This window comes from Neophocaena asiaeorientalis, unplaced genomic scaffold, assembly GCF_003031525.2.
Source record: "Neophocaena asiaeorientalis asiaeorientalis breed wild unplaced genomic scaffold, Neophocaena_asiaeorientalis_V1.1 scaffold108, whole genome shotgun sequence".
Lineage (NCBI taxonomy): Eukaryota > Metazoa > Chordata > Mammalia > Artiodactyla > Phocoenidae > Neophocaena > Neophocaena asiaeorientalis.
The window spans coordinates 4,051,389-4,079,357 of NW_020173770.1; the positions used below are offsets into that span (position 1 = coordinate 4,051,389).

The window sequence follows — 27,969 nt, forward strand, 5'->3', positions numbered from 1 at the left end:
GTGTTGGAATAGGATTCCTGTTAACCACGGGCAGGCTAGGTCCCCCTCCGCCCCCCGCAGTTCTGCTGGGGGAGTCGTCCAAGACACCAGAAAGGGCAAACTTGAATGCATCCTTCTCATGGTGAAGGATTTAGTAGTACACCTGCTTCTCAGCCCCAGTAACACTTCCCAGGATGCTAAGAAAAGGAAATCAACAAAATACACGTGCAAAGACTTTCCCTGCTTGAAAATGTGTCTCTCATCGGCTTTGGAAGCCGATTGGCAGATATAGACTATTTGGGTGTGTTCTCTGGCGGCTCCTTAGTTTCTGGCTCAACAGAGAGCAATCTGGGTTCGGGTACAGATTTCTCAGGTTGCCAGGAGGCACCAAGTGTCAGTTACAACCGGGGGTCCCCCCAGGGCCTTCAGTGTCCAGGCTTGTTCTGGGGAGGGCTGCCAGGGTGCCCATGGTGTGTGGGCCACTTGGCCTCCACGTTTTTGAAGATCCTGCTTGATGAAAATGGTTAGATAAACAAATGTGCTGTCAACAAATATAAAACAGTGTCACGTTAGAGCTCAACATACGTGTACACAAAAAATGGTGTCTAAGAGTCTTCCTTTTCGGTCAGCTCCCGTCACTTTGTGTCGAAGAAAATGGAGACGCATGGACATTTGGGAACTTGTTATGCGTGGGGACATTCCTGCTCGTCCCCTGGGCCAGCTGCCTTCCGGCCATGCCATACCGTGGGCCTCAGTGTCCTGGGATATCATCATCTCAAATATCAGAGGGAAGCTGCCTTGGTCATCTGTATCCATTTCCTAGGGCTGCTGTAAGAAATGACCCTAGACTGGGTGGGTGGCTAAAGTAACAGAACTTGATTCTCTCGTAGTCTGGAGGCCAGAAATCCAAAATCCAGGTGTCCACAGGATCGATTCCTTCCTGAAGCTCAGAGGGAGAATCCATCCTATGCCCCTCTGCTCGCTCCGGTAGCTTCTGGCAGCTTCTAGCATTCCTTGGCATTGGTCGGCTCATAGATGCGTCATTCTAATCCCCGCCTTTGTCTCCCTTGTGTCTGTGTGTCTTTGTGTCCAAATTTCCTCTTTTAAGGGCATCAGTCATTGGAGTAGGGTCCACCCTCATCCAGTATGACCTCATTTTAACTTGCATGCATCTGCAAAGACCCTATTTCCAAATCAAGTCACAGTTACAAGGGAGGGGGCTTGAACATATCTTTTTGGGGAGACAGTTCTATCCACTCCGTCATCCCGTGGTGATGTTTTGCCCCAAACAGATACTATCCTTACATGTTCACATTCCTTTGAATGAAAATCTTAAAATCGTGTATATAATAAAAGGTGATCAGACCCAGTCGATAGTCTTAAATAACCGAGGCACCTTTCTATTACCCGAATTCCGAGACGGTTCTGATGACTAGAATGCTCTGGGCAGGCTTCAGCGCACGATTTTATGGCTGCTCTTCCGATCCCCGCGGTATTTATGGTTGATGAGAGGTTTACTCTCGTGTTTGTTTGTGTTAGGTCGGCTCAATCAGACAACTTCTGAAACGAGAGCCTTGTGTGAGCTCTGGACAAGCGCAGGGAGTGCTTAAGGCTCCATTAATCGAGTCTGCAGTACACATCTTGTCTTCAGCCTGTCTGCTGGCAAGATGATAAAAGCAAGATGCAGATGTTTTTCTTACACGCTAAATTAGTTAATAAATCATATTCGTGAACGAGCTCCGGCTACAGTGTCAAGACATCTGTTAGAGGGAAGACTCGGATTGCTTTCCGAGCTGAGATAGCTGCCTCTGATCAGGGCCCGCCTGGCACAGACCTGAGAGGTTCGGGTGGGACCTCCGGCAGCTGACAAACACCCACTTGCGGAGGGGCTGCCGGGAAAGCGCGCACCTGATATCCAGGACAATTACAGCGAGGGCCAGAGGGCCAGCTCGGCTTCCTGTTGGCTAATGAATCCTGAGCAGCCTCTAAGGCACAGGGGCAGTGACACACGTGTGCGGACACGCGTGTGCATGCTCACGTGTGTGAGTTTTCAGTTGGCTCCCTGTGTGGAGATGGGGGATTTTCAGGACCAGCTGGGACCAGAGTGCGTCTGGGAAGCAGCGTTATAAAGGTCCTGCCTGCAACCCCAGCCTGTCTTAATAACTCATCTTCTGTAGCTTGACTTCCCAAAGCCAACAAATGCCTGGCCTCTTTCCTTGTCCAGGAGCCACCTGGGCCACCTGGGCTTGGCTCCAGCAGTGACACAAGGAACATCTTCACCCATCTCTTAGCAAACCCTTCTTGAGAACCCACTGTGCGCCAGCCACAGTCCCTTGTCTCAGGGACCTCCCCACCTCTTGGGGAAAACACACAGGTAAAGAGGCAGTGACCTTGGAATTTGCTAAGTGCCATGAAAGGGGGTTGCCATGGCAAACCACGGGTGGTGGACTCGCTCCCACCTTGGGATATGGTCCTGACGGAGGAGACCTCGTACTGCATTAGGATGAGGAGAGACTGTGAGGGTGCATCGTGGAGCAGGGTGGGGAGGGCGGGATGTGCTGGGGGAGGGGGTGGAAGCACTGTAGGGAGAGGTCGCTGGGTGCTCAGATCAGCTATGGCTGGACCGTAAAATGGGGGTGGGGAGCAGAGGGGGAGACGGAAGCGCCGAAGGGGAGTCCAAGGGGCTACCAAGCATTGTATGTGCTGCTTCTGGGTTTCTCCTTGTTCTGCCATCAAAGCTGAGGCTATGTAGCTCCAGGCAAGACGTGAGGAAGGCAGACTTAGGGCAAGGCAGTGGAGTGCCGAAGGGCAACAGATGCAGAGGTTCCTAGGTGATGGAATCGGTGGGACTGGTGACTGCCGAGTCATGGAGAGAAGATGAGCCTCAAGGAGGCTGGGGGAAGGGCGGGAGGCCGGCCTTTGTTCTCAGCGTCTGAGGTACTGACTCTCTAACCCCTGGGCCTCTCTCTCCTTCCCCAGTCAGGGCTCCACCTGCCCATGTGCCCTGAGTTACCTGGGGCATAGGTGGGGCTTCCCCATAGTCTCTGCACAGCTCCTGGGGTCCCGGGGGGAGGGATTGGTCATGTTGAAAGGCTGACCGTAACCTGGAATTAGAGAGTTCCAGAGTCAGTCATTGCTTCTGCCCGGCAGCATGCATTTGAGGGAGGATGGGCTGAAAGCACGTGGGAAGCATCAGGTACAGCACCCCCAGGTAATAGGCAGTTTAGCACCTGCATTTAGTAGGTGGTACAGCACCCGTACGTAGGGGCTCAGTCAGTATCTCCTGGTGACCAGTCCGTGGCATTATCCTGCCCTCACTGCGACTCCCCCAGCCGGGGCCACACCACCTTCAGCTTTTGAGCCTCCCTGGATTCCATGCTCACCCTCCAGCCCAGACCCCTCCCAGCCTAACTTGCCCACCTGCCTACCTGTCCCAGTTGGTCTCATTGGCTGTCCTTCTTTATCTCCGGGAACATTCACCATCAGTGCCCCCAAACCACCTGATAGAAGCCCTGTCTGTCCCTCTTCCTCTGTGGCCTGCAACATGCTGCCTAACCCCCCTAGTCCATCTCAAGTCTAGCTTCTGTCTTAATATCTTACCCCCAAGCCTCTTTCCCGTGACTCCTGTAATGCATGACCTGGGCTGCGTGCTGACTTTCACATCTCAGTTGAGCACTTCACTCACTGGGAATCACTGCTGCTTGCTGCTCTGTACTCAATGCTGCAGCCACTAGGAAAGCTGGGCAGTGCTCAGACACAGCTCGGGTTGGCTTGCCTCTGTCTCAGTTTATGTCCCCTCTAAGTTTGGCGTGGTCCTCCTGGCTCTTCCAGATTGTTGTCTTAACCTGTGAGTGTGTAGGAAACCCATCAGGAAGATGGCTTCAGGAAAACCCTTCTTCCAGGAAGCCCTCCCTGACTACTCCCATCCAGTCTCCACCTCCCTACCTCTTCCACTGGAGCACTCCTGTCTCTTGTATCTCTCTACATGGTCTACCTTCTTACCTTTTCACTTTGGATTATAGCCATGTGAGAGGGCCAGAAAAATCTCCCTGGATTCTAAGTGCCAGTGGGCACACACCACACCAGGTCACTCTGGGAAGCTCTGCCACGTGTAGCAAAGCAGACTATCTTAATCTGAATTGCATTATCCGTACTTCCCAAGGTGAGCCAATCACAGCCATTTAAATCTCAGACCAGCAGAGGAGCGGAATTCTTCTGAAGGCACTGCAGAATTCCTTCTCCGGCTGATCTGCTTTCGCTGATGATTTTTGGCTGGAGCAGGTATTAAAATTAATTTGCATTCTCTGAGCAAGTAGCTAGAAAAGTGACCCAGCAGATATGAGATGGCTGGGGAAGTCATTGCAGTAATAAAAATGTACTGTTCATCACGCAGCTAGCACTGGCCACACCGCCCCTGTTAGTGCTGATCTGATCTCATGAATGTTTTTCCATCAATCTTCTGAATAAATATTTGGGCCTAGTTCTCCCAATATTACTCACAAAGGAATTTTAAATGCGCTTATCAGATAAAAGTCGATTGTTACTTCATCAGTCTGCAAAGAAAACAAGAAGCATGATTTAGCTAAAAGACTGTTTGCCTAATTCAAAGATATTTGCACGTACACTGTTACTGGTGTCCTTCTCGGACCAATGATAAAGGTTTCGTGCTGTGTCTTTTTCTAAGAAACGAGGGAAAAAAAGATCACTTTATGTCTGTTGATTAGAAGTAGACCTATTTTATTCTAATTAAAATAATTAAACACAGAATTGTAGAATGGTAAGGGAAAATGTCTTTATGGGAACTCTCCCAATTGCCTGGATTTTATTTTCCAAATGATTTCCCTTTTATCCCACAGTGCAGTTCAGTAATAAACCTTGCAGTGACACTAAGGATATAAATCTACTTGGCAACCAGAATGAAAGTTTATTCATCATCTATAAATCACGGTATTTTGTGGTTCTCTAAATCAGCGGTCCCCAACCTTTCTGGCACCAGGGACTGGTTTCGTGGAAGGCAATTTTTCCACAGACTGGGGGGCGGGGGGATGGTTTCGGGATGATTCAAGCGCATTACATTTATTGTACACTTATTTCTATTATTATTACCTTGTAATATATAATGAAATAATTATACAATCCACGATAACGCAGAATCAGTGGGAGCCCTGAGCCTGTTTTCCTGCAACTAGGTGGTCCCATCTGGGGGTGATGGGAGACAGTGACACCCGAAGTGTGTTGCTTATGTCCCGTCTACTACATAAGATGCAGCTTAATTGTCACTTACCAATTGTCACTTGTCACTGATGGGTTTGTTTTTCTTTTTACATCTTTATTGGAGTATAATTGCTTTACAGTGGTGTGCTAGTTTCTGCTTTATAACAAAAACTTGTAGTTTGGATTTACATTTCTCTAATGATTAATGATGTTGAGCATTCTTTCATGTGTTTGTTGGCAATCTGTATATCTTCTGTGGAGAAATGTCTGTTTAGGTCTTCTGCCCATTTTTGGATTGGGTTGTTTGTTTTTTTGTTATTGAGCTGCATGAGCTGCTTGTAAATTTTGGAGATTAATCCTTTGTCAGTTGCTTCATTTGCAAATATTTTCTCCCATTCTGAGGGTTGTCTTTTGGTCTTGTTTATGGTTTCCTTTGCTGTGCAAAAGCTTTGAAGTTTCATTAGGTCCCATTTGTTTATTTTTGGTTTTATTTCCATTTCTCTGGGAGGTGGGTCAAAAAGGATCTTGCTGTGTAGGGTTTTGATATGAGTCTGCAAACAGTTGATTTATTATGGTCTCTGTGCGGTCAAACCTCTCAGCTAATGATAATCTGTACCTGCAGCCGCTCGCCAGCGCTAGCGTCACTGCCTCAGCTCCACCTCAGATCATCAGGCGTTAGATTCTCATAAGAAGCGCGCAACCTAGATCCCTCGCATGCGCCGTTCACAGCAGGGTTCGCGCTCCTATGAGACTCTAATGCCGCCGCTGATCTGATAGGAGGCGGAGCTCAGGCCGTAATGCGAGTGATGGGGAGCGGCTGTAATTACAGATGAGGCTTTGCTCGCTCGCCCGCCACTCACCTCCTGCTGTGCCGCCCGGTTCCTAACAGGCCACGGACCGGTATCAGTCCGTGGACTGGGGGTTGGGGACCCCTGCTCTAGATAATGCTGGGAAACCATGTAATTGGAGCAGTGAATCTCACATCAACAGCTGGCCTTTCAGACATGTTCTAGATGTTGCTCTTTTATGGTGAAGTGTGATTTGAGCCATTGTTACACTTCCTTTATATGGGTAATTTAAACTTGCTCTTCAAGCACACACATTCTTGAGAAAAGGTGGCGAAAGTACACCAGATTTTATATATATATCAATATATATAAAGTCCTATTCTGTAGCCACAAATACTAACTTTGAAAACTGAGAATGAATTATAACCGTTAATATTCTGCAATTGTCACTTTTCTCCCCAGCATTCTTAAGCCTAGACTATCCAAAATGCATTCCCGAGGGAGACCAATCCCTTCAGATTGTTTTGTATGCTGTATTCTCTGGGAGGTTTACAATGCTCATGTATGTTAAGGGCACTGATAAGTTCTCTAAACTTCTTTGACCTTGGAATGCTTTTACCTGACTCTTGAGACTCCACTTTGGAGATACAGCTCTAGGAATGTTTGCTTATAAAAATATCTACCATGTTTTGCCAAAGAAACCCCAACTGGAGTTTCAATCTGCCATTTCCCACAGGAATCTGGGACTGTGAGAAGGAGGTCTTATTCTCCTTATCTGAATCCCTTTGGTCCATCAATTCCAGAAGGTGATGACTGAGGACCCTGGGAACCTCTGGGCAGTGGGCTTGTGGTGCCGGTTTCACAGTCTGTGGCCAGCTTGCCTCACTGGAAGCTTGTCCATTGACAGGCCCTGGACCTGTCTCCACGTGGGCTCCCCTGGCGCCTGTAACAATGCCATCATGCTGTCACCCAGCACAGAGTCCAACAGAGAAAGAGGAACCAGTCAAAATCCCTTTGGAAAGCACTTCACAAATGTCATAATGTGAAATAACCAGGGCGGGTGGCGTCGTCCGTACCAAGAGCTGAGAAAATGGCGAGGGGAAGCAATAAACCGCGAGAGAACTAACTGTGCAACTAGGACGGTGACACAGGCAGCTGAATCAGACTGTGCCGCTGGGGTCTCTGGGGCTGGTGATCTGCTTGTCTGTTGCCGTGGCAAAGAGAGGTTCTCCATTCCCTCAGAATAGGGTTGCCAGATCCATTAAATGAAAATATAGGATGCTCAGTTAAACTTGCATTTCAGAGCATCAAAACATCTTTCAGCGTAAGTATGTCCCAAATATTGCATGGGATATAACTTATGCTAAAAAAATGTCTCATTGTTGATCTGAAATGCAAATTTAACTGGGCATCCTGTATTACATTTGGCAATCCTTCCTCAAATCCTGGAAACCCGTGTAGGGACTTGGCTTTTTTCCTTATCACTCTTACGTTCTCTCAGTGTTCCGCAAACGTGAGCAAGCATCGGAATCACTTAAAGGGCTTGTGAACTCACAGACCACTGGTCCAGCCCCAGAATTTCCGGTCCAGCTAACCTGGGGCGGGGCCAAGGACTTGCATTTGTACCAAGTTCCCAAGTGATGCTGAGGCTGCCGGTTCAGGGAAGGAAAGGGAAGCAGAAGCCACACAGATGTTGTTAGCATTTATGTGAAAATATAAGCCTCACTTTGAGAACCACAACCATCTATCTTGTGCAGAGAATAAACAGTCCATTGATTCCATCAGTGACTCAATTCACAGGCCTCTTACCTTACTCTGAGACCTAGGCTAAGCTACTGAACTGCAAGGCCTCGGTTTGCTTATGTATAAAGACGGAAGACCTGCTTTCATGGAGAGTGGTGCTAGTTAGCATTGCTGCTGTCACTGGCATCTCCGTGGTTAAAGTGCACTTTCATACGGACCATCCCATGAGACCTTCCAAGGACCTTTAAAGCAGATACTGTCCCTGCACCAAGCAGAGGAGGTACAGAAGGTCAGCGAGCTTGAGTGGCCTGTCCCAGGGCACAGAGCACCGAGCTGAGGCCTAGACTGACCCAGACCTGCAGACTCGGATCCCAAATGGACACTTTTTTCATGGTATGGAGGGTCAGGCAGGCCAAAGGAATCATCAAATGTACATCATAGGGACTTCCCTGGTGGCGCAGTGGTTGAGAATCCACCTGCCAATGCAGGGGACACAGGTTTGAGCCCTGGTCCGGGAAGATCCCATGCAACAGAGCAACTAAGCCCGTGTGCCACAACTGCGGAGCCTGCGCTCTAGAGCCCGTGAGCCACAACTACTGAGCCCGCGTGCCACAACTACTGAAGCCCCCGTGCTCTAGGGCCCGTGCTCCGCAGCAAGAGAAGCCACCACAATGAGAAGCCCGCGCACCTCAACGAAGGGTAGCCCCCGCAACTAGAGAAAGCCTGCACACAGCAACGAAGACCCAATGCAGCCAAAAAATTAATTAATTTAAAGAAAGAGGTACATCATAAAAGCACGATGTTTAAGGTACTAATGCTCGTATTATTTTCATGAAGCAGAAACAGTGAATTTCCTGCCGTGTGTAGTGAGGTCACTAAGAACAGGGGTCATTACATCTTACAGTGTGGGTGGAGTTGTCCAGCTCCTTTTGTTTGCCTTTAAATTCACCAGTGTGCTCATTGTGGGAAATGCTGTACATCGCTTCGCTGGCCCCAGAAAAATGCACGTTTTAGGCAACTGATGGGAGCCCTTGATGAGGGTTCAGTTTGTGAGTGTCTGGTCTTGAGTAGGGATCTGGGTTAGTTTGTGAATCTGATGCTGTAGACAGTGGGGTAAGCTGAATATTCATGATATCAGCTTGTTCGGTGGCTCCTTGGGAACAGAGTTGGCCAGGCTGACAGCCAAGTAAAATGAATCTAGAACCATAAAGGAGAAGACCCTGGGGGGCAGGGAGGAAAGCAGCTTGCGATGGAGCTCTTGGGTCCAAGAGAGAGAGTAGGATGGCACCGGGGATTGTATTAAGTCTCCTTTGAAGCAGAGATGTTTCACTTGGGGATCTGGTTCCACTAGGTGGAGGAGCTGAAACCATGGTCCCTGGGCCTCATCTGCCTGTGTTGATTCAAGGATTCTACTATTACGAGGATCTGCAGGGAGGCTCGTGGGCTGCCAGTGTGCTCGGCAGCCCCCTCAGCCAAGGGCAGACCCTTTCTCAAATCCATCCTTTAGCTCCCAGCGCCCTATCTGTTCATGGAAGCCCTGAAACGGGCTTCAGTCCTGCTCTAAACTCAAGGATAAGTCCGTCTGTGCAGGAGCCAAGCTCTCTGCAGAGAGAACTATTCACTCATCTTAATGAGCCTGTGGTCAGTCTCATTTCTTGACCTGAGCATGAAAAGAGAAATAGATCTCCCCACAGACCTCTGGTTTATTTTTCATTTCTTAGTTTTGTATGCCTTTACCTGAAGGATCTGAGAGGCTCGTTGCCTTTCTGAACTGTGACGTTAGTATCTCTCTTTTGTGTCCGAATGGGAATTGAGCGTTATTTTTATATAAATGAAATGTGCAGCCTCCGCCGGCCTTCCAGGCCCCTAGAATGGGTTGCTCATCCACAAACTGTCATTCAGGATCCCACAGAAGGATAGAAGAGATTTCAGAAAAATGAGGATGCGTGTCCAGCACAAGATTTTATCATCACAAGAGCATTTTGAAGGCAAACAACCTATGAGTCTTCAACTCGCTTTTCTACAGTGTAATGCACACCATTTAGTTTCTGGAGGGTTAATTGGTCCAAGGCAGGCCACTCAGGCTGCTGCCCACGTCAGCAAATTGGAGGTCCCAGGGAGGTGAGCTGAACTGAAATGATGTGCAAGTAACTGGATGTAACTCCTGAAGGCCATGATGTAATTATTCCAGAGGCAGGAGGGCCAGCTGCTCACTGGCTTGGAAACTGACATAATGAACAGCCTTGTGACCTTAGAATACACGTGTATTGGGGCCCCTTTTCAGGAGAAGAATCCTCTAGAGATTTTCTTCCCTAAAACATATCCCATTTCCATTCCTTTTGGGAGGCCCTGTATTTCCTAGAAGATGCCGGCCAGTGTAGACTTGGCATCTACCCTCCAAACGGGCTTGTTGGCTCCCGGCTGGATTCTCTCCCACAGGCATCTCTTGGGTTTGGTGTTTTTAAGCTAGGGGAAGCAAATTCTAAAAGACTCTTCAAAGCGCTCAGGGTGACTGCAGAATATCAGCTTCTGCGAGGGCGCTGCACTAATAAATCCGGTGTGAACCTGATTATCATTTAGATTACTTGTTCAATAGGAAAAATGGAGCTTTGCAATCAGAGCTGTAGATAAGGACTCTGCGTGGAGGAAAATGAGCTCTGGCCTCATAAACAACCAATCATGCTGGTGTCTGGGGGACCCTTGCTGACTCCTGCTGACACTGTCAGCTAGCTGCCTGGGTGCTGAGGCCACCTGTCCCCATCTGTGCATGCGTGTTTGCACATGTGTGACGTGAGGGTTGTAATAAACACCCGCGTGTGTTTATAGAGAGTGATGGGATGTCAGGACTTGGCTTTGACTCAACTGCTCCCCAAGAACAGCCTCAGAAGCACCAGACTCTCGGTAGCTCGTTGTTTGCTGACCTGAATCGGGCTCACTGTGTCTGGCCTTTGCCACGCGAAGTTAGCAACAGGCCAGTAGTTTGGATACGATGATAAGCCAGACACAAGAGATTCAGGTTTAAAAAAAAAGAAAAGAAGAAGAGTTTTCCAGGAAGACAGAAATAGGCAATTTACCTTAGTAATTTGCTTGGGGGGTGGAGAAAACCCCTGCTGTGTTTGAATGATAAAACAGGAGGTAAATACAAGGGCCGTTCTTTCCTCTGTATTAGTGAATTAGAACGCGTACAGCTTCAAGGAAAATCCAGAAAAGACCCATAAGCTAGCTGAAAATTGTTCTCACCAGTCACTTTAATTTTATAAAGGTAGAATTTCCATTAAAAGGGAATTGATAGATGGGCTTTCACTGTATTTTTGAGCAAAGTGCGTGCAGGATGGTTTCCATCTCATGAAATGAGGTCCTGCTGTATGATTCCCTGAAGAGCTATCTCTTGTGCAGGCTGGGCCCCATGGTCCTGCTGTGTTTCCACCTGGGCCACCCTCCTACCAGCCCTCCTCCCACTGTTGGGACGCCTCTTTCTTTTTCAAGACTCAGCTCAGCTGTCTCCTGCTGTGAAGTCTCCCCAGTCCCACCCCTTCCTTGGTGGACTGCTCACCCCCCATGAGCCCTCTCCCTGTGTAGACATCAGTCCTGGCACCTGAAGGCCTCGTGTATCTGGCTCTCACCCTGGGCTGTGAGCCCTTTGTCTTATTGATCTTTGAGTCTGCCGAGCCCCAAATAGGTGAAAACTTAACAGTCAAATGAAGGGTTGCTCCAACACAAAGCCTGGTTTTCTTTCTTCCTCCCTCCCTCCCTCCCTTCCTCCCTCTCTCTCTTCCTTCCTCTCTCTCTCCCTCTCTCTCTCTCTCTCTCTCTCTTTTTCTTTCTCTTTTTAAAATTTATTTTATTCAAGTATAGTTAATTTACAATGTTGTGTTAATTTCTGCTGTACACAAAGTGAGATATATATATATGTGTGTATATATATATATATATATATACACACACACACATACATACACATTCTTTTTCATATTCTTTTCCATTAAGGATTATCATAGGGTATTGAATATAGTTCCCTGTGCTCTACAGTAGGACCTTGTTGTTTATTCATTCTATATATAATAGTCTGCATCTGCTAACCCCAAACTCCCAATCCATCCCTCCCGCGTAAAGCCTGGTTTTCTCTTCCACCTTCGTAACTGTCATGGCTCATGTTCGGTGAGTGTAGGGGAGTCCTGAGTCCTCCCACTTCCCAGCTGTGCTGAGCACTGCTGTCATCTTTTGCTTACCTGGCTGCAATGGTCTGACCTATCTCCCTGCTGCCACGTTTGAATTTCCTCCATCCAGTTGGCGCGTGTTCTGAACAGCTGCTGGAGTCGGCCTTTAAGAATTCAAATCAGATCCCCTGCTTAAAACCCCACGTGGTGACTCCCTCTTGTGAGAGCACTGGAATCACAACTAACTGAGGAACAATCATCGACAGGAAGACGCTGGAACTCAGCAAAAAAGGTGCCCCACATCCAAAGACAAAGGAGAAGCCGCAGTGAGACGGTAGGAGGGACGCAATCACAGTAACATCAAGTCCCATAACCGCTGGGTGGGTGACTCACAGACTGCAGAACACTTATACCACAGAAGTCCACCCACTGGACGAAGGTTCTGAGCCCCACGTCAGGATTCCCAACTGGGAGGTCCACAATGGGAGGAGGAATTCCTAGAGAATCAGACTTTGAAGGCTAGCGGGATTTGATTGCAGGACTTCGACAGGACTGGGGGAAACAGAGACTCCACCCTTGGAGGGCACACACAAGGTAGTGTGCGCATCGGGACCCAGGGGAAGGAGCAGTGACCCCAGGGGAGACTGAACCAGACCTACCTGCTGGTGTTGGAGGGTCTCCTGCAGAGGTGGGGGGTAGCTGTGGCTCACTGTGAGGGCAAGGACACTGGAAGCAGTTCTGGGAGGTACTCCTTGGTGTGAGCCCTCCCAGAGTCTGCCATTAGCCCCAACAAAGAGCCCGGGTAGGCTCCAGTGTTGGGTCACCTCAGGCCAAACAACCAACAGGGAGGGAACCCAGCCCCATCCATAAGCAGACAAGCGGATTAATGTTTTACTGAGCTCTGCCCACCAGACCAACACCCAGCTCTACCCACCACCAGTCCCTCCCATCAGGAAACTTGCACAAGCCTCTTAGATAGCCTCATCCACCAGAGGGCAGACAGCAGAAGCAAGAAGAACTACAATTCTGCAGCCTGTGGAAGGAAAACCACATTCACAGAAACATAGGCAAAATGAAAAGGCAGAGGGCTATGTACCAGATGAAGGAACAAGTTAAACCCCAGACAAACAACTAAATGAAGTGGAGATAGGAAACCTTCTAGAAAGATTTCAGAATAATGATAGTGAAGATGATCCAGGACCTCAGAAAAAGAATGGAGGCAAAGATTGAGAAGATGCAAGAAATGTTTAACAAAGACCTAGAAGAATTAAAGAACAAACACCTAGAAGAATTAAACAAACAAACAGAGATGAACAATACAATAACTGAAATGTAAAATACACTAAAAGGAATCCATAGCAGTATGACTGAGGCAGAAGAACAGAAAAGTGACCTGGAAGACAGAATGGTGGAATTCACTGCCATGGAACAGAATAAAGAAAAAAGAATGAAAAGAATTGAAGACAGCCTAAGAGACCTCTGGGGCAATATTAAACGCAACAACATTCACATTATAGGGGTCCCAGAAGGAGAAGAGAGAAAGAAAGGACCCGAGAAAATATTTGAAGAGATTATAGTCGAAAACTTCCCTAACATGGGAAAGGAAAGAGCCACCCAAGTCCAGGAAGCACAGAGATTCCCAGGCAGGATAAACCCAAGGAGAAACACGCCGATACACACAGTAATCAAATTGACAAGAATTAAAGGCAAAGAAAAATTATTGAAAGCTACAAGGGAAAAACGACAAATAGCGTAGAAGAGAACTCCCATAAGGTTAACAGCTGAATTCTCAGCAGAAACTCTACAAGCCAGAAGGGAGTGGCATGATATATTTAAAGTGATGAAAGGCCAGAACGTACAACCAAGATTACCCAGCAAGGATCTCATTCAGATTTGATGGAGAAATCAAAAGCTTTACAGACAAGCAAAAGCTAAGAGAATTCAGCACCACCAAACCAGCTCTACAACAAATGCTAAAGGAACTTCTCTAAGTGGGAAACACAAGAGAAGAAAAGGACCTACAAAAACAAACCCAAAACAATTAAGAAAATGGTAATAGGAACATACATATTGATAATAACCTTAAACGTGAACGCATTAAATGCTCCAACCAAAAGACGCAGGCTTGCTGAATGGATACAAAAACAAGACCCATATATATGCCATCTACAAGAGACCCACTTCAGACCTAGGGACACATACAGACTGAAAGTTAGGGGATGGAAAAAGATATTCCATGAAAATGGAAATCAAAAGAAAACTGGAGAAGATAAACAAAATTGATTAACCATTAGCCAGACTCATCAAGAAAAAGAGGGAGAGGACTCAAATGAATAAAATTAGAAATGAAAAAGGAGAAGTTACCACAGACACCACAGAAATACAAAGCATCCTAAGCGACTACTACAAGCAACTCTATGCCAATAAAATGGACAACGTGGAAGAAATGGACAAATGCTTAGAAAGGTATAACCTTCCAAGACTGAACCAGGGAGAAATAGAAAATATGAACAGACCAATCACAAGTAATGAAATTAATTGAAACTGTGGTAAAAAATCTTCCAACAAACAGAAGTTCAGGACCAGATGACTTCACAGGTGAATGCTATCAAACATTTAGAGAAGAGCTCACACCCATTCTTCTCAAACTCTTCCCAAAAATTGCAGAGGAAGGAAAACTCCCAGACTCATTCTATGAGGCTGCTATCACCCTGATACCAAAACCAGACAAACATAGTACAAAAAAAGAAAATTATAGACCAATATTACTGATGAATATAGATGCAAAAGTCCTCAACAAAATACTAGCAAACAGAATCCAACAACACGTTAAAAGGATCATACACCATGATAAAGTGGGACTTATCCCAGGGATGCAAGGGTTCTTCAATATATGCAAATCAATCAATGTGATACACCATATTAACAAATTTTAGACTAAAAACCATATGATCATCTCAATAGATGCAGAAAAAGCTTATGACAAAATTCCACACCCATTTATGATAAAAAACTCTCTGGAAAGTGGGCATAGAGGGGACCTACCTCAACATAATGAAGGCCATATACAACAACCCACAGCAAACATCATTCTCAATGGTGAAAACCTGAAACCATTTCCTCTAAGATCAGGAACAAGAAAAGGATGTCCACTCTCGCCACTATTATTCAACACAGTTTTGGTAGTCCTAGCCACGGCAATCAGAGAAGAAAAAGAAATAAAAGGAATACAAATTGGAAAAGAAGAAGTAAAACTGTCCCTGTTTGCAGATGACATGATACTATACATAGAGAATCCTAAAGATGCCACCAGAAAACTACTAGAGCTAATCAATGAATTTGGTAAAGTTGCAGGATACAAAATTAATGCACAGAAATCTCTTGCATTCCTATACACTAATGATGAAAAATCAGAAAGAGAAATTAAGGAAACACTCCCATTTACCATTACAAAAAAGGGAATAAAATACCTAGGAATAAACCTACCTAAGGAGAAAAAAGACCTGTATGCAGAAAACTATAAGACACAGATGAAAGAAATTAAAGATGATACAAACAGATGGAGAGATATACCATGTTCTTCGATTGCAAGAATCCACATTTTAAAAATGACTCCCCAAAGCAATCTACAGATTCAATGCAATCACTATCAAACTACCACTGGCATTTTTCACAGAACTAGAACAAAAAATTTCACAACTTGCATGGAAACACAAAAGACTCCGAATAGCCAAAGCAGTCTTGAAAAAGAAAAATGGAGTTGTAGGAATCAGGCTCCCTGACTTCAGACTATACTACAAAGATACAGTAATCAAAACAGTATGGTACTGGCACAAAAAAAGAAATATGGATCAGTGGAACAGCCTAGAAATCCCAGAGCTAAACCCATGCACATATGGTCACCTTATTTTTGATAAAGGAACAAGAATATACAGTGGAGAAAAGACAGCCTCTTAAATAAGTGGTGCTGGGAAAACTGGACAGCTACATGTAAAAGAATGAAATTAGAACACTCCCTAACACCATACACACAAAAATACTCCAAATGGATTAAAGACCTAAAGATAAGGCCAGACACTGTAAAACTCTTAGAGGAAAACATAGGCAGAACACTCTATGACATAAATCACAGCAAGATCCTTTTCGACCCACCTCCTAGAGAAATGGAAATAAAAACAAAAATAAACAAATGGGACCTAATGGAACTTCAGAGCTTTTGCACAGCAAAGGAAACCATAAACAAGACGAAAAGACAATCCTCAGAATGGGAGAAAATATTTGCAAATGAAGCAACTGACAAAGGATTAATCTCCAAAATATACAAGCAGCTCATGCAGCTCAATATCAAAAAAACAAGCAACCCAATCCAAAAATGGTCAGAAGGCCTAAATAGACATTTCTCCAAAGAAGATATACAGATTGCCAACAAACACATGAAAGCGTGCCCAACATCACTGATCATTAGAGAAATGGAAATCAATACTACAATGAGGTATCACCTCACACCAGTCAGAATGGGCGTCATCAGAAAATTTTCAAACACCAAATGCTGGAGAGGGTGTGGACACAAGGGAGCCCTCTTGCACTGTTGGTGGGAATGTAAATTGATTCAGCCACTATGGAGAACAGTATGAAGGTTCTGTAAAAAAACTAAAAATAGAGCTACCATACAACCCAGCAATCCCACTACTGGGCATATACCCTGAGAAAACCATAATTCAAAGAGACACATGCACCCCAATGTTCACTGCAGCACTATTTACAATAGCCAGGTCATGGAATCAACCTAAATGCCCATCGACAGACAAATGGATTAAGAAGATGTGGTACATACATACAATGGAATATTACTCAGCCATAAAAAGGAACGAAATTGGGTCACTTGTAGAGACGTGGATGGATCTAGAGACTGTCATACAGAGTGAAGTAAGTCAGAAAGAGAAAAATATCGTATACTAACACATATATGTGGAACCTAGAAAAATGGTACAGATGAACCGGTTTGCAGGGTAGAATTAGAGACACAGATGTAGAGAACAAACGTTTGGACACCAAGGGGGGAAAGTGGCAGTGGGGGGTGTGTGGCATGAATTGGGAGATTGGGATTGACATGTATACACTAATATTTATAAAATAGATAACTAATAAGAACGTGCTTATAAAAATAAATAAAATAAAATTCCAAAAAAAAAAAACCCACCTGGCTCTCCATCTCTTACTCTGGAGGAAAACTCAACAGACTTGCAAATCTCTTTAGTGGGCTTGCAAAACCCAGCACCGATGCTTCCTGTCACCTGCTGTTACAGAATGCAAGTTCGTGTGCCTGACCCAGTTAGGCCAAACAATACCGAAACATAGGGGTTTAATGCAGGGGAAGGTTTATTGCAGGGTTATTCAAGAGACGGTGGCTCATGCCCCCAAAAAGCCCAGACTCCCCAAAGGGTTTCAGCAAAGCCTTTTTAAAGGCAACCTGAGGGAGGGGCGTGGTTGGTTGTTGCAGATTTCCTGGTGTTGGAATCCTTTGTTCTTGTAGCTGTCAGTGTAGGTCAGGTCGCGATGTTCCTGTAAACCTCCAACAAGACAAATGTTAGTCTCTGTTCTGCAACTTTTCATCTCTATATGAACAGAAAAGTATTATACCCTTATTAAAGGTCAGAGCCTTGAGAATGGGTTTTCCTGTCTATTTCAGGCTATAGGCAACATTCTTAACTCAGAGCAAAAGCAATGGAATACAAAGGTTCAAGTAAAAGAAACATTGCTGATATGGAGTCAGATTCGTTCTTCCCTATCACACGGCCCCCACTAGAATCATCGGAGATTCTGGTTCGGGTTCCAGTGCCCACGTGTGGGAATCGTGGTTAGACTCTGCAGGCGGTGGTAAGGTGTATAACCTGGGTGGAGAACCACAGTGCCTTTGCTTTTACTTCTACTCCCGGCCTGCCTTCTCATGCCCTCGTGCCCCCTCCCTCACACTGTATGTACTGTGTCCCCGATCCTTCCTCACTCTTCCCTCTACTGGCCCCCATGGCCGGCTCCTATGGTCATTTGGGTCATGGTTTAAATAACTCCTCCCTGAGGATAGTTCCTGACCACCCCGTTCCTCCTTGACCATGTGGCCATGATTCTTTTTCATCACAGCACCTACCTGATACTTTGTAGCTGGTTTGTTAATTATCTGACTCCTTCTTCAATAATGAAGTCTCATGGTGGCAGGATCTTATCATTTTTATTTTCTTCTGAGCATTCCCTGGAGGCATAGTAGTTGCTCATTAAATATAGGAGGCAGGAAGAAGGAAGAAGAGAAAGGGATTTTGGATTGGTCTCCTGGGAAATGGACCAACACGTGTCAGGGCGACCAAAAGATGAAATCTGCAGCCACGGGTTGGTGGCCGTGTTCTGAGGTTGAGGGCATGTGTGGACAGGGCTGGACTCCAATGGACTGAAATCCAGCTCTGTCACTCACTCATTCACTGCATAAACCTGAGCAGGAAACCCTTGGCCCTTTGAACTTTGATTTTCCAACCCTAAAATACAAAAGAAATATGTCACAGGGTTGGTGTGAAGATCTATGGCGATCCAATAAACACTAGCTGTTTATTATAAGTAGTAATGCTGACCCTCAGGTGTCACCCGGCCCCCTCCCCTCTTCCTGCCGCTTTCCCTTTCAAAGTGCCAAATAGGGTTCTTTTTACTCTAGCGAGGCTGGGAGCCATTAGCGACGCACTTGATTATTTCAGACAACTTCCTCCAGGAAGGTAGAGCCTCGCTTTCTTCCTCTCTTCCATCCCATCCAGAAAGCATCCCCACTATCCGTCACATGGGCCTGGTGCTGTTGTGAAAACGCAGAAACAACAGCAGCCAGCGAGGTGCGGGGTGGAGCCCGCCAGCTGGGGTGGGCCCTCTTGGATACAGACATGCTTGTTTTGCACCTAACATGGGCTGCTGGGCCCAGGGGGCGGAGAAGAGTTCAGAAAACAAAACAGTGGAGGTGCCAGATAGCTCACGTTTGCTTTTGTTTCCTCTTGGAAGTAAGACCATAGCTTCATTGTGGTATCAGGTGCTCAAAAGAAACAAACCGAACCAAAATAAAAACAGAACTAACTTCTGAGGGGAGACCACATACGATTGAACTGAGATTATAGAAATATTGTAAATGCACTTTGTAACATTTCTATTCCCTTGGGGTACCGTGCATCTGTTCACGTCACCCTTTCCCTAATCCTGAGTGGCTCCTGAGGAATGCTGGTGCAGACCCAGGGCGAAGTCTCTGTCAGAGACTCCTTCTCCCTGCCTCAGTGGGGGTCTTCAGGCGGACGCGTATTTGCTTGTCCAAGACGCTGACTGCCTTAAGGTGACAGCCCATTTCTTTGGAATGCTGCTGGGATTTTCCTGAGGTCCTGGGCTCTGGCCGGGCCCTGTCTGGAGGGTGAGCAGAGGGCGGGCGCTGGGAGGCGTCTCTGCAGATCAGTCTTCATGGAGACATTGACTCTCCTGGTTCACACGGCCCAGTGCCTTTCCAAACACTGGGGACGTTTTCCCTTCCCTGGGAAAACTCTTCTGATTTCTTTCTCTTTTCTTCTATTTTTCCTTTGAATCTTGTCTCTGAAGTTGAATAATGGTGCCATCATTTTCTTTTATGTTTATAACCAGACAGAATACAAGTTCAGCCACTGTGTTGTTTCCATATTGTAAATCGGTAGCTATGTTACAGTTCCCCAGAGGGGAAGAGATAGATGTCTTCGTATCCACGCCTCTATCCCACCTTCTTGTATATTCCTGGAAAATTCGGTATATTCTCAAGCCTGAGAGATCTTCGGTGGCTCCACTGGAGTACTGAGCGAGGGGGGACAAGCCCAGGTGGGGGAGACTGATAGAAACATGGTGGAGTCTTGGCTGGGGGTCACAGGGAGCCCACTCTGCCACTCCATGATTGAAGGACATCGAGTCACCTGTCTGCTTGCGCTGAATGAAGGCAGTGGAGCTGGTTACCGTCCAGGGGTTCCAGACAGTACGTGTGGTGGCTGTTCAGATGTATCCCCATGCAACAAGCACCCCCATGAAACATTTCTGTGTGCCAGCCTCTTGGCTAACCCATAGCGCTGAGAGTCTCATGGGGATTTCAGAGTTATCACAAAAAGGTGTACACAGTTTATACACAGTTTTTGAAAAAACACAGACCATTTTCAAGCGTGCCCTCTAAACATCCTTGTGATGAGCAATATGTACTTTCATTAAAAAAATTCCAGACTCAAAGTCACCTTTAGCCACCGTGTACTTTCTTAAAGGACACTAGACAGACATTACTCGTACGTTGTTGTCCATTACATTTTCTGACCTTGGAAAGGGCTAATCCCTCCATTAGAAAGGATGCAGAGGCCGAGCACCCTGATGGAGACTACAATTGTGAGCGAAAGCTCCAGCTCTGAAAGCGTTCTAGCAATTGTGGGAGATTGCCTTGTCCTCAGAGGCACCAGAAACCTAGTGTGGAGATTTTTTGTGGATGGGGTGACCTCACACCCAGGGCCCTGCACCCAGAGCGACACTGAAGCACATCTTCATGCCACAGTGGCACTACCCCAGTTAACTATGACTCTTCATTGCTAAATGCCACATGCAAAGGAGTCACTGACCGTAAAGTCTGTTAGATGTTAACCTTGAATTTCACGCCCATGTTTAACTGTTTGTCGATTTCAATACAGCTGTGCGTGGTGTGTGTGTCTCCTGAGCCCTGCTGTGTTTGTAACAGACTGGGCTGAGATTAAGGATGGATGACAGAGAGTGAACTAAGCCCGCCATGATGTTTCTCTAGAAATGTGCAACATCGGTACCTTCTGAAATTAATCCTCTTTCCACTTTTTTTTTTTTCCAGATAACTTGTTCAAACCGAAAGAAAGGTACATTTCAGAGAAGGAGATGCACATGCGATCTAGAAGGTACTTGATTATATCGTGTGCGGTCAAAAAAAGTGGGGGAGGAGGGAGGAGGGATGGCTTGATGGATCCAGGCACTGTCCAGCTGGGCCACTATTTCTAGGTCCACGTTTAAGTTCTGAGGTCTTCTTGGCCGTGGATTTGAAAAGCTGTGGCTGAAAGAAGTGAAGTTGTTGAATCGCGCCTCTGAATGCTAATGTCGTTCTTGGAAAAACCTTAGGAACGTGGTGGGTCTTGGATTCTGAGCCAGTCCTGTAATTGGTCTCTAAGAGATCCCCAGACTCATAACAGGAATGTTTCTGCACTTTCCCATCGTTGCTCTGGGCAGGTGCTGTTTGTCACTGTGCACCTTCGCAGGTAATTTTATGAGGAGGAGAGAAGCCAGGTCTCATGAGGGCCTTGACAGTGGCAGAGCCTGGAGAAAAGCATCCAGGCTTGGAGGCCGATGGTACGTGGGGCCAGCGAAGCCACAGAGGGCCACGAGCCAGCCTCTTTGGCACCGCCTCGCCGGCGGGCTTGGCGGCCCTGCTGCCCGCAAACTCTCCCTGTCCTGCTTGGCTGGTTGCTATTCTAGATGCCCACTCGTTCTCACCAACACACAAAGGCTGCCATTCTTTCTGAGACCTGGCCTCCCAACCCAAATGTAATAACTTGACAGAGTTTGCCAAGTTCATCCAAGTAAAATGCCATTAGTTTATAATAAAGTATCTAGCACTGGGAGGACCTATAACAATTTAACCAAATTGATAGTACAACTTAGAGAAGCCATTAAAATAGGAAGAATACATTTCTCCCCACTCCAGGCGAAAAATCTCTGCTTTCCCGTGATTATATTGTTTCCATGACAATTAGCCAACTTTGATTATCTGTAGGGAACCTCTTTGTAAATAAAAATGTAAAAGTGAGGAGAAAGGGGACCATCCCATTAATGACCCAAAGCGCAGCTTTCTAACTGGGGTTTTTAAAGGGCCACTGGGTTTCAAGACCTGCCGTTTGGGAAGTGCAAAGTTGTGTATACCTCATGCCAAAAGTATTCCTTTTTCAATTTGGTGGAAAATTCAGCCACATCTTCCCCTCCTGGTCCCTAAGTCCAGAGCTGCTATTATGGAGACTTGAAATTAAAATGTAGATCTCAAAGCAGCATTCATGGACAGAGTATCACCATATCATTCTACTGAGAGGAAACTGAGGCTCTGAGAGGACCGATGAGCAGAGTAATGCTGTTCCCCACATCATGGCTTCCCTGGCTGGAAGCCAGGTCTCCTCAGATGCGGTCGGTAACAGGACTTCCACTCTGCTCTGTGGGCTGTGCCCTGGGTGGGCTCAGACCCCGGTTCTCAGACCTCACGCACCCACAGAATCACACTGGAGCTTCCTTTTCTTTTGTATTCTTTGTTATCAGTTATATTATTAAATTACATTTTCATTTTAAAAAATTCAAACAGAGGAGAGAGAGCTGAAGTCCCTCATGACTGAGTGGCCCCCCTCCTGCCCCACCTCCCAGCCTTGTACTTTCTCCAGAGACACCACAGTTATCAGCATCCTATATATCGTTTCAGGCCTTTCTCTCTGCCTGAAAATAGACGTTTATGTGTACGTCTATTTAGACGTACAAATTAGATAACTATTTAGTATCTTAGCCATAAATGGGATCGTGCTATATACAATATTATCTTTCTGTAGCTTGCTTCTTTTACTTTGTGTCTGTGAGGTCTTTTTCTATGTCAGAAGACATGGATGATTTTCCTCATTGATGCAGAGTGGTCCATTGTACAAATGTGCCGTAATTTATTGAGGATGTTAAGAAAATACTGCAGCAGAAGCTCCAGGGCTGAGGCCTAGGAATTTTTATCCTAAACTTCCCACAAGATCAGATGGTCAAGATCGGGAAGATGCCTGTCTATGGATCCAGAAGGATTTCCACTGTGGAGCTTTGGGACATGTCAGATTTCCTACTGACCCTGACAGACTTCTCCTGGTCCCCTCTAGAACTGCTCTTCGATTTGGCAGTCGTGTGTTCATTTAGATCATGTCGATGCCCTCAGTGTGCCAGGCACTGTGCCATGTGCCAGCAATTCCCAGGTCACTCTACACTACATGATTGGGGAACAGTGTTGCATGAAGTCAGACAGACCGAGGCCGGACTCCCAGCCCCTCATTCACCAGCCGAGGGATGCCACTGGCCTCCTGACCTCGCTGGGGATGGGTTCCTCACTCCCATAACAGCAGGACACTGGACGGTGTCTCTTCCAACTGTCGTGAGGGCTACCCGGGAAAATTCATGTCAGATGATTAGCTTAGTAAGGAACCCTCTTGCACTGCTGGTGGGAATGTAAATTGGTGCAGCCGCTATGGAGAACAGTATGGAGGTTCCTTAAAAACTAAAAACAGAACTACCATATGATCCAACCATCCCACTTCTGAGCATATATTGAGAGAAAACCATAATTCGAAAAGACACATGCACCCCAATGTTCATTGCAGCACTATTTACAATAGCCAGGATATGGAAGCAGCCTCAGTGTCCATTACAGACGAATGGATAAAGAAGACGTGGTCTACATATACAATGGAATATTACTCGGCCCTAAAAAAGAATGAAATAGTGCCATTTGCAGCAACATGGATGGACCTAGAGATGATCATACTAAGTGAAGTAGGTCAGACAGAGAAAGACAGATATCCTATGATATCAATTATGTGTGGAATCTAAAAAAGTAATGATACAAATGAACTTATTTGCAAAACAGAAAGACCCACAGACATAGAAATCAAACTTATGGTTACCAAAGGGGGAAGGGCGGGAAGGGTAAATTAGGAGTTTGGGATTAACACATACACACTACTATATATAAAATAGATAACCAACAAGGACCTACTGTATACCACAGGGAACTAGAATCAATACTTTGTAATAATCTGTAAAGGAAAAGAATCTGAAAAATAATATATATGTATATGTAAAACTGAATCACTGCACACCTGAAACTAACAACATTGTAAATCAGCTATATTTCAATAAAAAATAAATAGATAAAAATTTTTAAAAGGTAAATCCATAAAAAGATTATTAGCCTAGTGCCCTATAACCAAGACAATGTCACCTGCTAATATTGTCATCATCAATACTTGTATAGTTTGTAATTATTATTTTAAGAGGGCAACATGTTAAACAAATTTTGTCTGGCTTTCACACATGAGAGAAAATAAAACAAGAGATGTTAATCCAAGTGCCACGTGTACAGCACCCCAAAAGCTCAGGCTACAGTGTCTCCTCTGTGTCTGTGGATTCCAGCAGAAATCTTGTTTGGCATCAGTACATAAACAATTTCTGCAGGGAAGTAAGAAGAAAGGGCCCAGAAGAAGGGTCCCTCAGGCCCTGCTTGTGTCTTGGAAGCTGCTAATTTTACACCAGGACAAGAACATAATATCGATACATATGCCTGAGAGGTATTTGGAAACAGCTTAATTAGGAATGCAGTAGATAAAGAGGCAGACACACACATATTTTATGTGTGTGTCATTCCAGTACAATTCCTGCTACTTCCATTGATTCGCTGCTCCTTTTCTAAGTCATAGGGAGACAAAAATAGAGTGGCGAAAAGGTATTAGGTATTTGGTAAAAGGTAAGTTTACACTCAGAGTGGCAAAGCATAGGTCTAGAATCTCTCATTTTACAAGCAAGTGGTTAATTATCGTAGAAGATGGAGAGACAAGAAAAGTAACTTCTGATTAAACACCCGGCCTCTCCAGCTTTGCCCTGGGTGGGGCTCCATCTGCTGCGTGGCCCCTGCCTGGGCAGTCCCATCTGGAGATGGTCAGGGGAGCCCCGGATCTTGGGGTCTCCCAGATGCGAGGTGACCCATATGCAGCTGATCGTCCCTTTGAAATGGAAGAGCCTGCTGACAAGAGAGGACACAGATCCACAGCAGACACACGCTATCTCGCTACCATTCAGAATGTTTTCTGAATCTGTTTCAGAATCTATAATAACTTGCCGGAAGTTAGAAAGAAAAAAGAAGAACAAAAGAAAAGGGTGATCTTACAGAGTAACAGACTCCGGGCCGAAGTCTTCAAAAAGGTAATGGCCCGGCCGCCAGCAGGTGTGACGTGTGTGTGGTGCCCAGATGCTGACTCTGAACTTGACTTCTTTGTCTCTAATTCCCTAGCAATTACTGGACCAGCTCCTTCAAAGGAACGCAGTCTAACCACAGGCTGCCCTGCTGACCCTCTACCTGGACCTGGGATGACTTCAAACGCTGGATAAGCCATTAAACTTACCATTATCTTCATGACGTGAAATACTTATTTTACTTTTGATTTTTCTTTTTCATAAAGGAAAGCATAGCTTCCTGAATTGCTGACCCAAACCAAGCAGAAACAAAAACCCTTGAGGAAATGGATCATCAGACCGCAGTGGGGTAATCAACTCAACTGAACCCACTCGATACGGTCCCTTCATTTTTTTTTTTTTACTTCTGAATTTTATCTTTTGCTTCTGGTTTTTCCCCCTACCATTTCCACTCAGGCAGAAAGGTCTTCTATGCTCAAGTGGGCTTAGATCCCTGGGAGCTGGGTTTTTTTTTTTTTCATCAAATTTCTAGGACCTAAAATACATCACTTTCAAAATACCAATCTCAACTTCTGCCAGTTCTGCAAACCCCAAATTTGGGGATATCACACAGTGTGTTTGCAACCTCTCTGGGTGTGTGTGCCATGAAATACTGAAGGCAAACTTTGGAACTAGGAGGGCGCTCTGCAGGGGCTGGGGACAAGTGACCTGTTTCTTGGTGACCTGGGGTGATCAAAGCGGCCCTCACTACTCCCACCCTACTCCCAGGACCTGCCTTTGTTTAGCAAAAGAGCCTATTTCCATGGAAGCCATGAGGGCAGAATTGGCTGAAAAAAGTTGTAGGTAACTTCAGTGTTTTCTGTAAACCCTCCAGCCCCCAAAAAGAGCTGTGTTGCTGAAAACGGCCTGATGGCTCCAACTCTAACGTTTGTTCCTCCGAACAATTACAATGTCCATTATTTATAAATGTGTGTTGGGGGAGTGAAGAGCAATAGCTTTATCAAAAATGGAAATAAATGCAATTATTACAAAAATTAAAATATTGCTCTTTTCCGTGTTCTGTGTTATGAGCAAAGCAGCCAGTACAGATGGTGCTCACAGAGAAATGTCACCGAGGTCCGGTGGGGACCTCTGACCTGCGCCCGTGCCACCTTCTGACCATCACAGCCCCCAGGTCAGGGCCCTTGTTCTTCCCGATGCCTGGGGAGAAGGTTTTCCCCAGAGAGCTGGCATGAGAGGTGTTGGGATGTTGTTGAGAGCAAGGTTAGGATTCTGAAGTCCCCACATCTCACTAGGAATCTCCCCGGGAATGAGAAGGCAGTTTAGGGGATTAGGCAGGAGCCCTGGTGACACTTCTGTCCCTTTCCCTCCTCCCACGGCTGCATGCACCATCCCCTCTTCCTGGAATGCCTTTCCTCTGCGTATCTGCTGGAAAACTATTTGAAAGTTCAGCCTGAGTTCTCTCCTGTCACGTCTCCTCTGCCCTGCCCTCGGTATGGATGGGCACTTCACTCTGGGTGCACGTGGCATCAGAACCTGTGCCGTGTTGCCCAGCAAGATGGTCTGACCATATGCCACCATGAGTGGAGACTCTGGATTCACGTCTTGGCTGCGCTGCGCCCTGGTCTGTGGCTGTAGGCAAGTGTATCAGTCTGGACCCCCTCAGGAGAGAGGAACCTCACAGCGACGTGAACAGGGAAGTTTAATGTACATGGTTATAAACCATAAGAGAGGATTGGAGTGATGCGGGATTGGCTACTGAGCAGTAAAGAGAACTCAAAAGAATACAGGTGGGAATAGCAGTTAAAGGAGCAGTGCTGCCCCGAGGACAAGTACTCCCCAGGCTCCTGGGCGAAGATCTAGATATTGTTGGAAACTGTCTCCTTGGAGGCACTCTGCTACAGTACCACCTGAGGGAGGTGCTGGGGTAGGCAGCTGGCCACCGAGTGCCGCCAGTAGCTTGACCTGCAGGAACCGGGTGGGTGGATGGGGGGGTGCACGTTTGCAGGGACCTTGAGCCACTGTCCCTGGTGTGGGAACCATGCCCTTCTCCTCCTGCAGTGTCTCCCCCGCTCCCTCTACTGGCAAAGCATGGCAGTGTGCCAGCAGGTAGAGGGGAAACATTGCAAGGGCCTGGATCCGTTTGAACAGAGAAGGCAAAAAGGCTGCCTTTGGAGGTGTGGGATGATAAACCGACTGGTGTGGCCAGTTATTTAACCTTGCCTCAGTTTGATTATCTATCAAATGGAGATAGGTTTGTTATAGGAATGGAATAAGCCAGTGTGAGTTGAGTGCTTAGAAGGGTACCTGGCCCAAAGCAAATAGCCTGAGTGTGTCCTGTCATAGGTACATTGATGTGGAAGTAGAGTGTCCTGATAAACCCTGAGCACAGAGCCAGCAGTTGTTCATTCTCATAACCCCTTAGCTTGGCACTGAGAAGATGCACCAAAAAGACGGTTGAATTTGCAGACGTTGCTACAGCAAAAATCAGTCGTACAAACTGGACGCTTTGCAAAGTGTTGTCTCTCAAGCTCTTCTCACTCTTAGAAACAATTTCAACAGCATGGTTAGGCTTGCCCTTAAGCTTAATTTGGCTTTTGTGAAATTACTAGGCCTCTTCCGGATTTGTTTTTTCACCGAATCTGATATTAGTTTAGGGCAGTCTTTCTTGGGTAGCTGTCCTGCCACACCTTTTTCTTATTTTTCTTTAATATCTTCAGAGAGTTTCCAAAGCTTTCCCTAACCAATAATTTAAATTCAGGGCCCACCACTTCTAGACAGTTCGGTGACACTTTCTAAAAAGTGGATTTATGTGAGCTAACATCTAAATATCTCAGAATGCCTTGATGGAGCCAGCTTTCAACAATGTCCACGAAGGGCTTCCCCCCTCTTTGCAAACCTGATGCCAAGTGTTTAAATCAAAAGAATAAGTCAAAGCCCACCTGGGATTAAATGCCACTGAACAATGTATTTCTTAGGACAGTCTTAGCTAAGGTGCCTGGAGTAAGTAGTGGGTAGGAATATACGCTGTCTGGCTTGAGCCGGGCTTCCCTCGCTCAGGACAAGGCTGCAAATTAAAGTTTTGG

At 46.1% G+C, this 27,969-nt stretch overlaps 1 protein-coding gene across 3 annotated transcripts in view; it reads left to right on the forward strand.

Annotated features, from left to right (window-relative positions):
- Positions 1-25,119, forward strand: part of CUNH10orf90 (chromosome unknown C10orf90 homolog) — a 225,628-nt gene extending 200,509 nt beyond the window's left edge. For 2 of the 3 annotated variants that reach the window (XM_024751585.1, XM_024751587.1), the window contains 3 exons: positions 20,751-20,814; positions 24,793-24,892; positions 24,981-25,019. In XM_024751585.1, the coding sequence (XP_024607353.1) occupies positions 20,751-20,814; positions 24,793-24,892; positions 24,981-25,019 (203 nt within the window). Of the gene's footprint in view, positions 1-20,750; positions 20,815-24,792; positions 24,893-24,980 lie in introns of all 3 variants that reach the window. The other variant, XM_024751586.1, reaches the window with a different exon arrangement.
- The last annotated feature ends 2,850 nt before the right edge of the window (positions 25,120-27,969 follow it).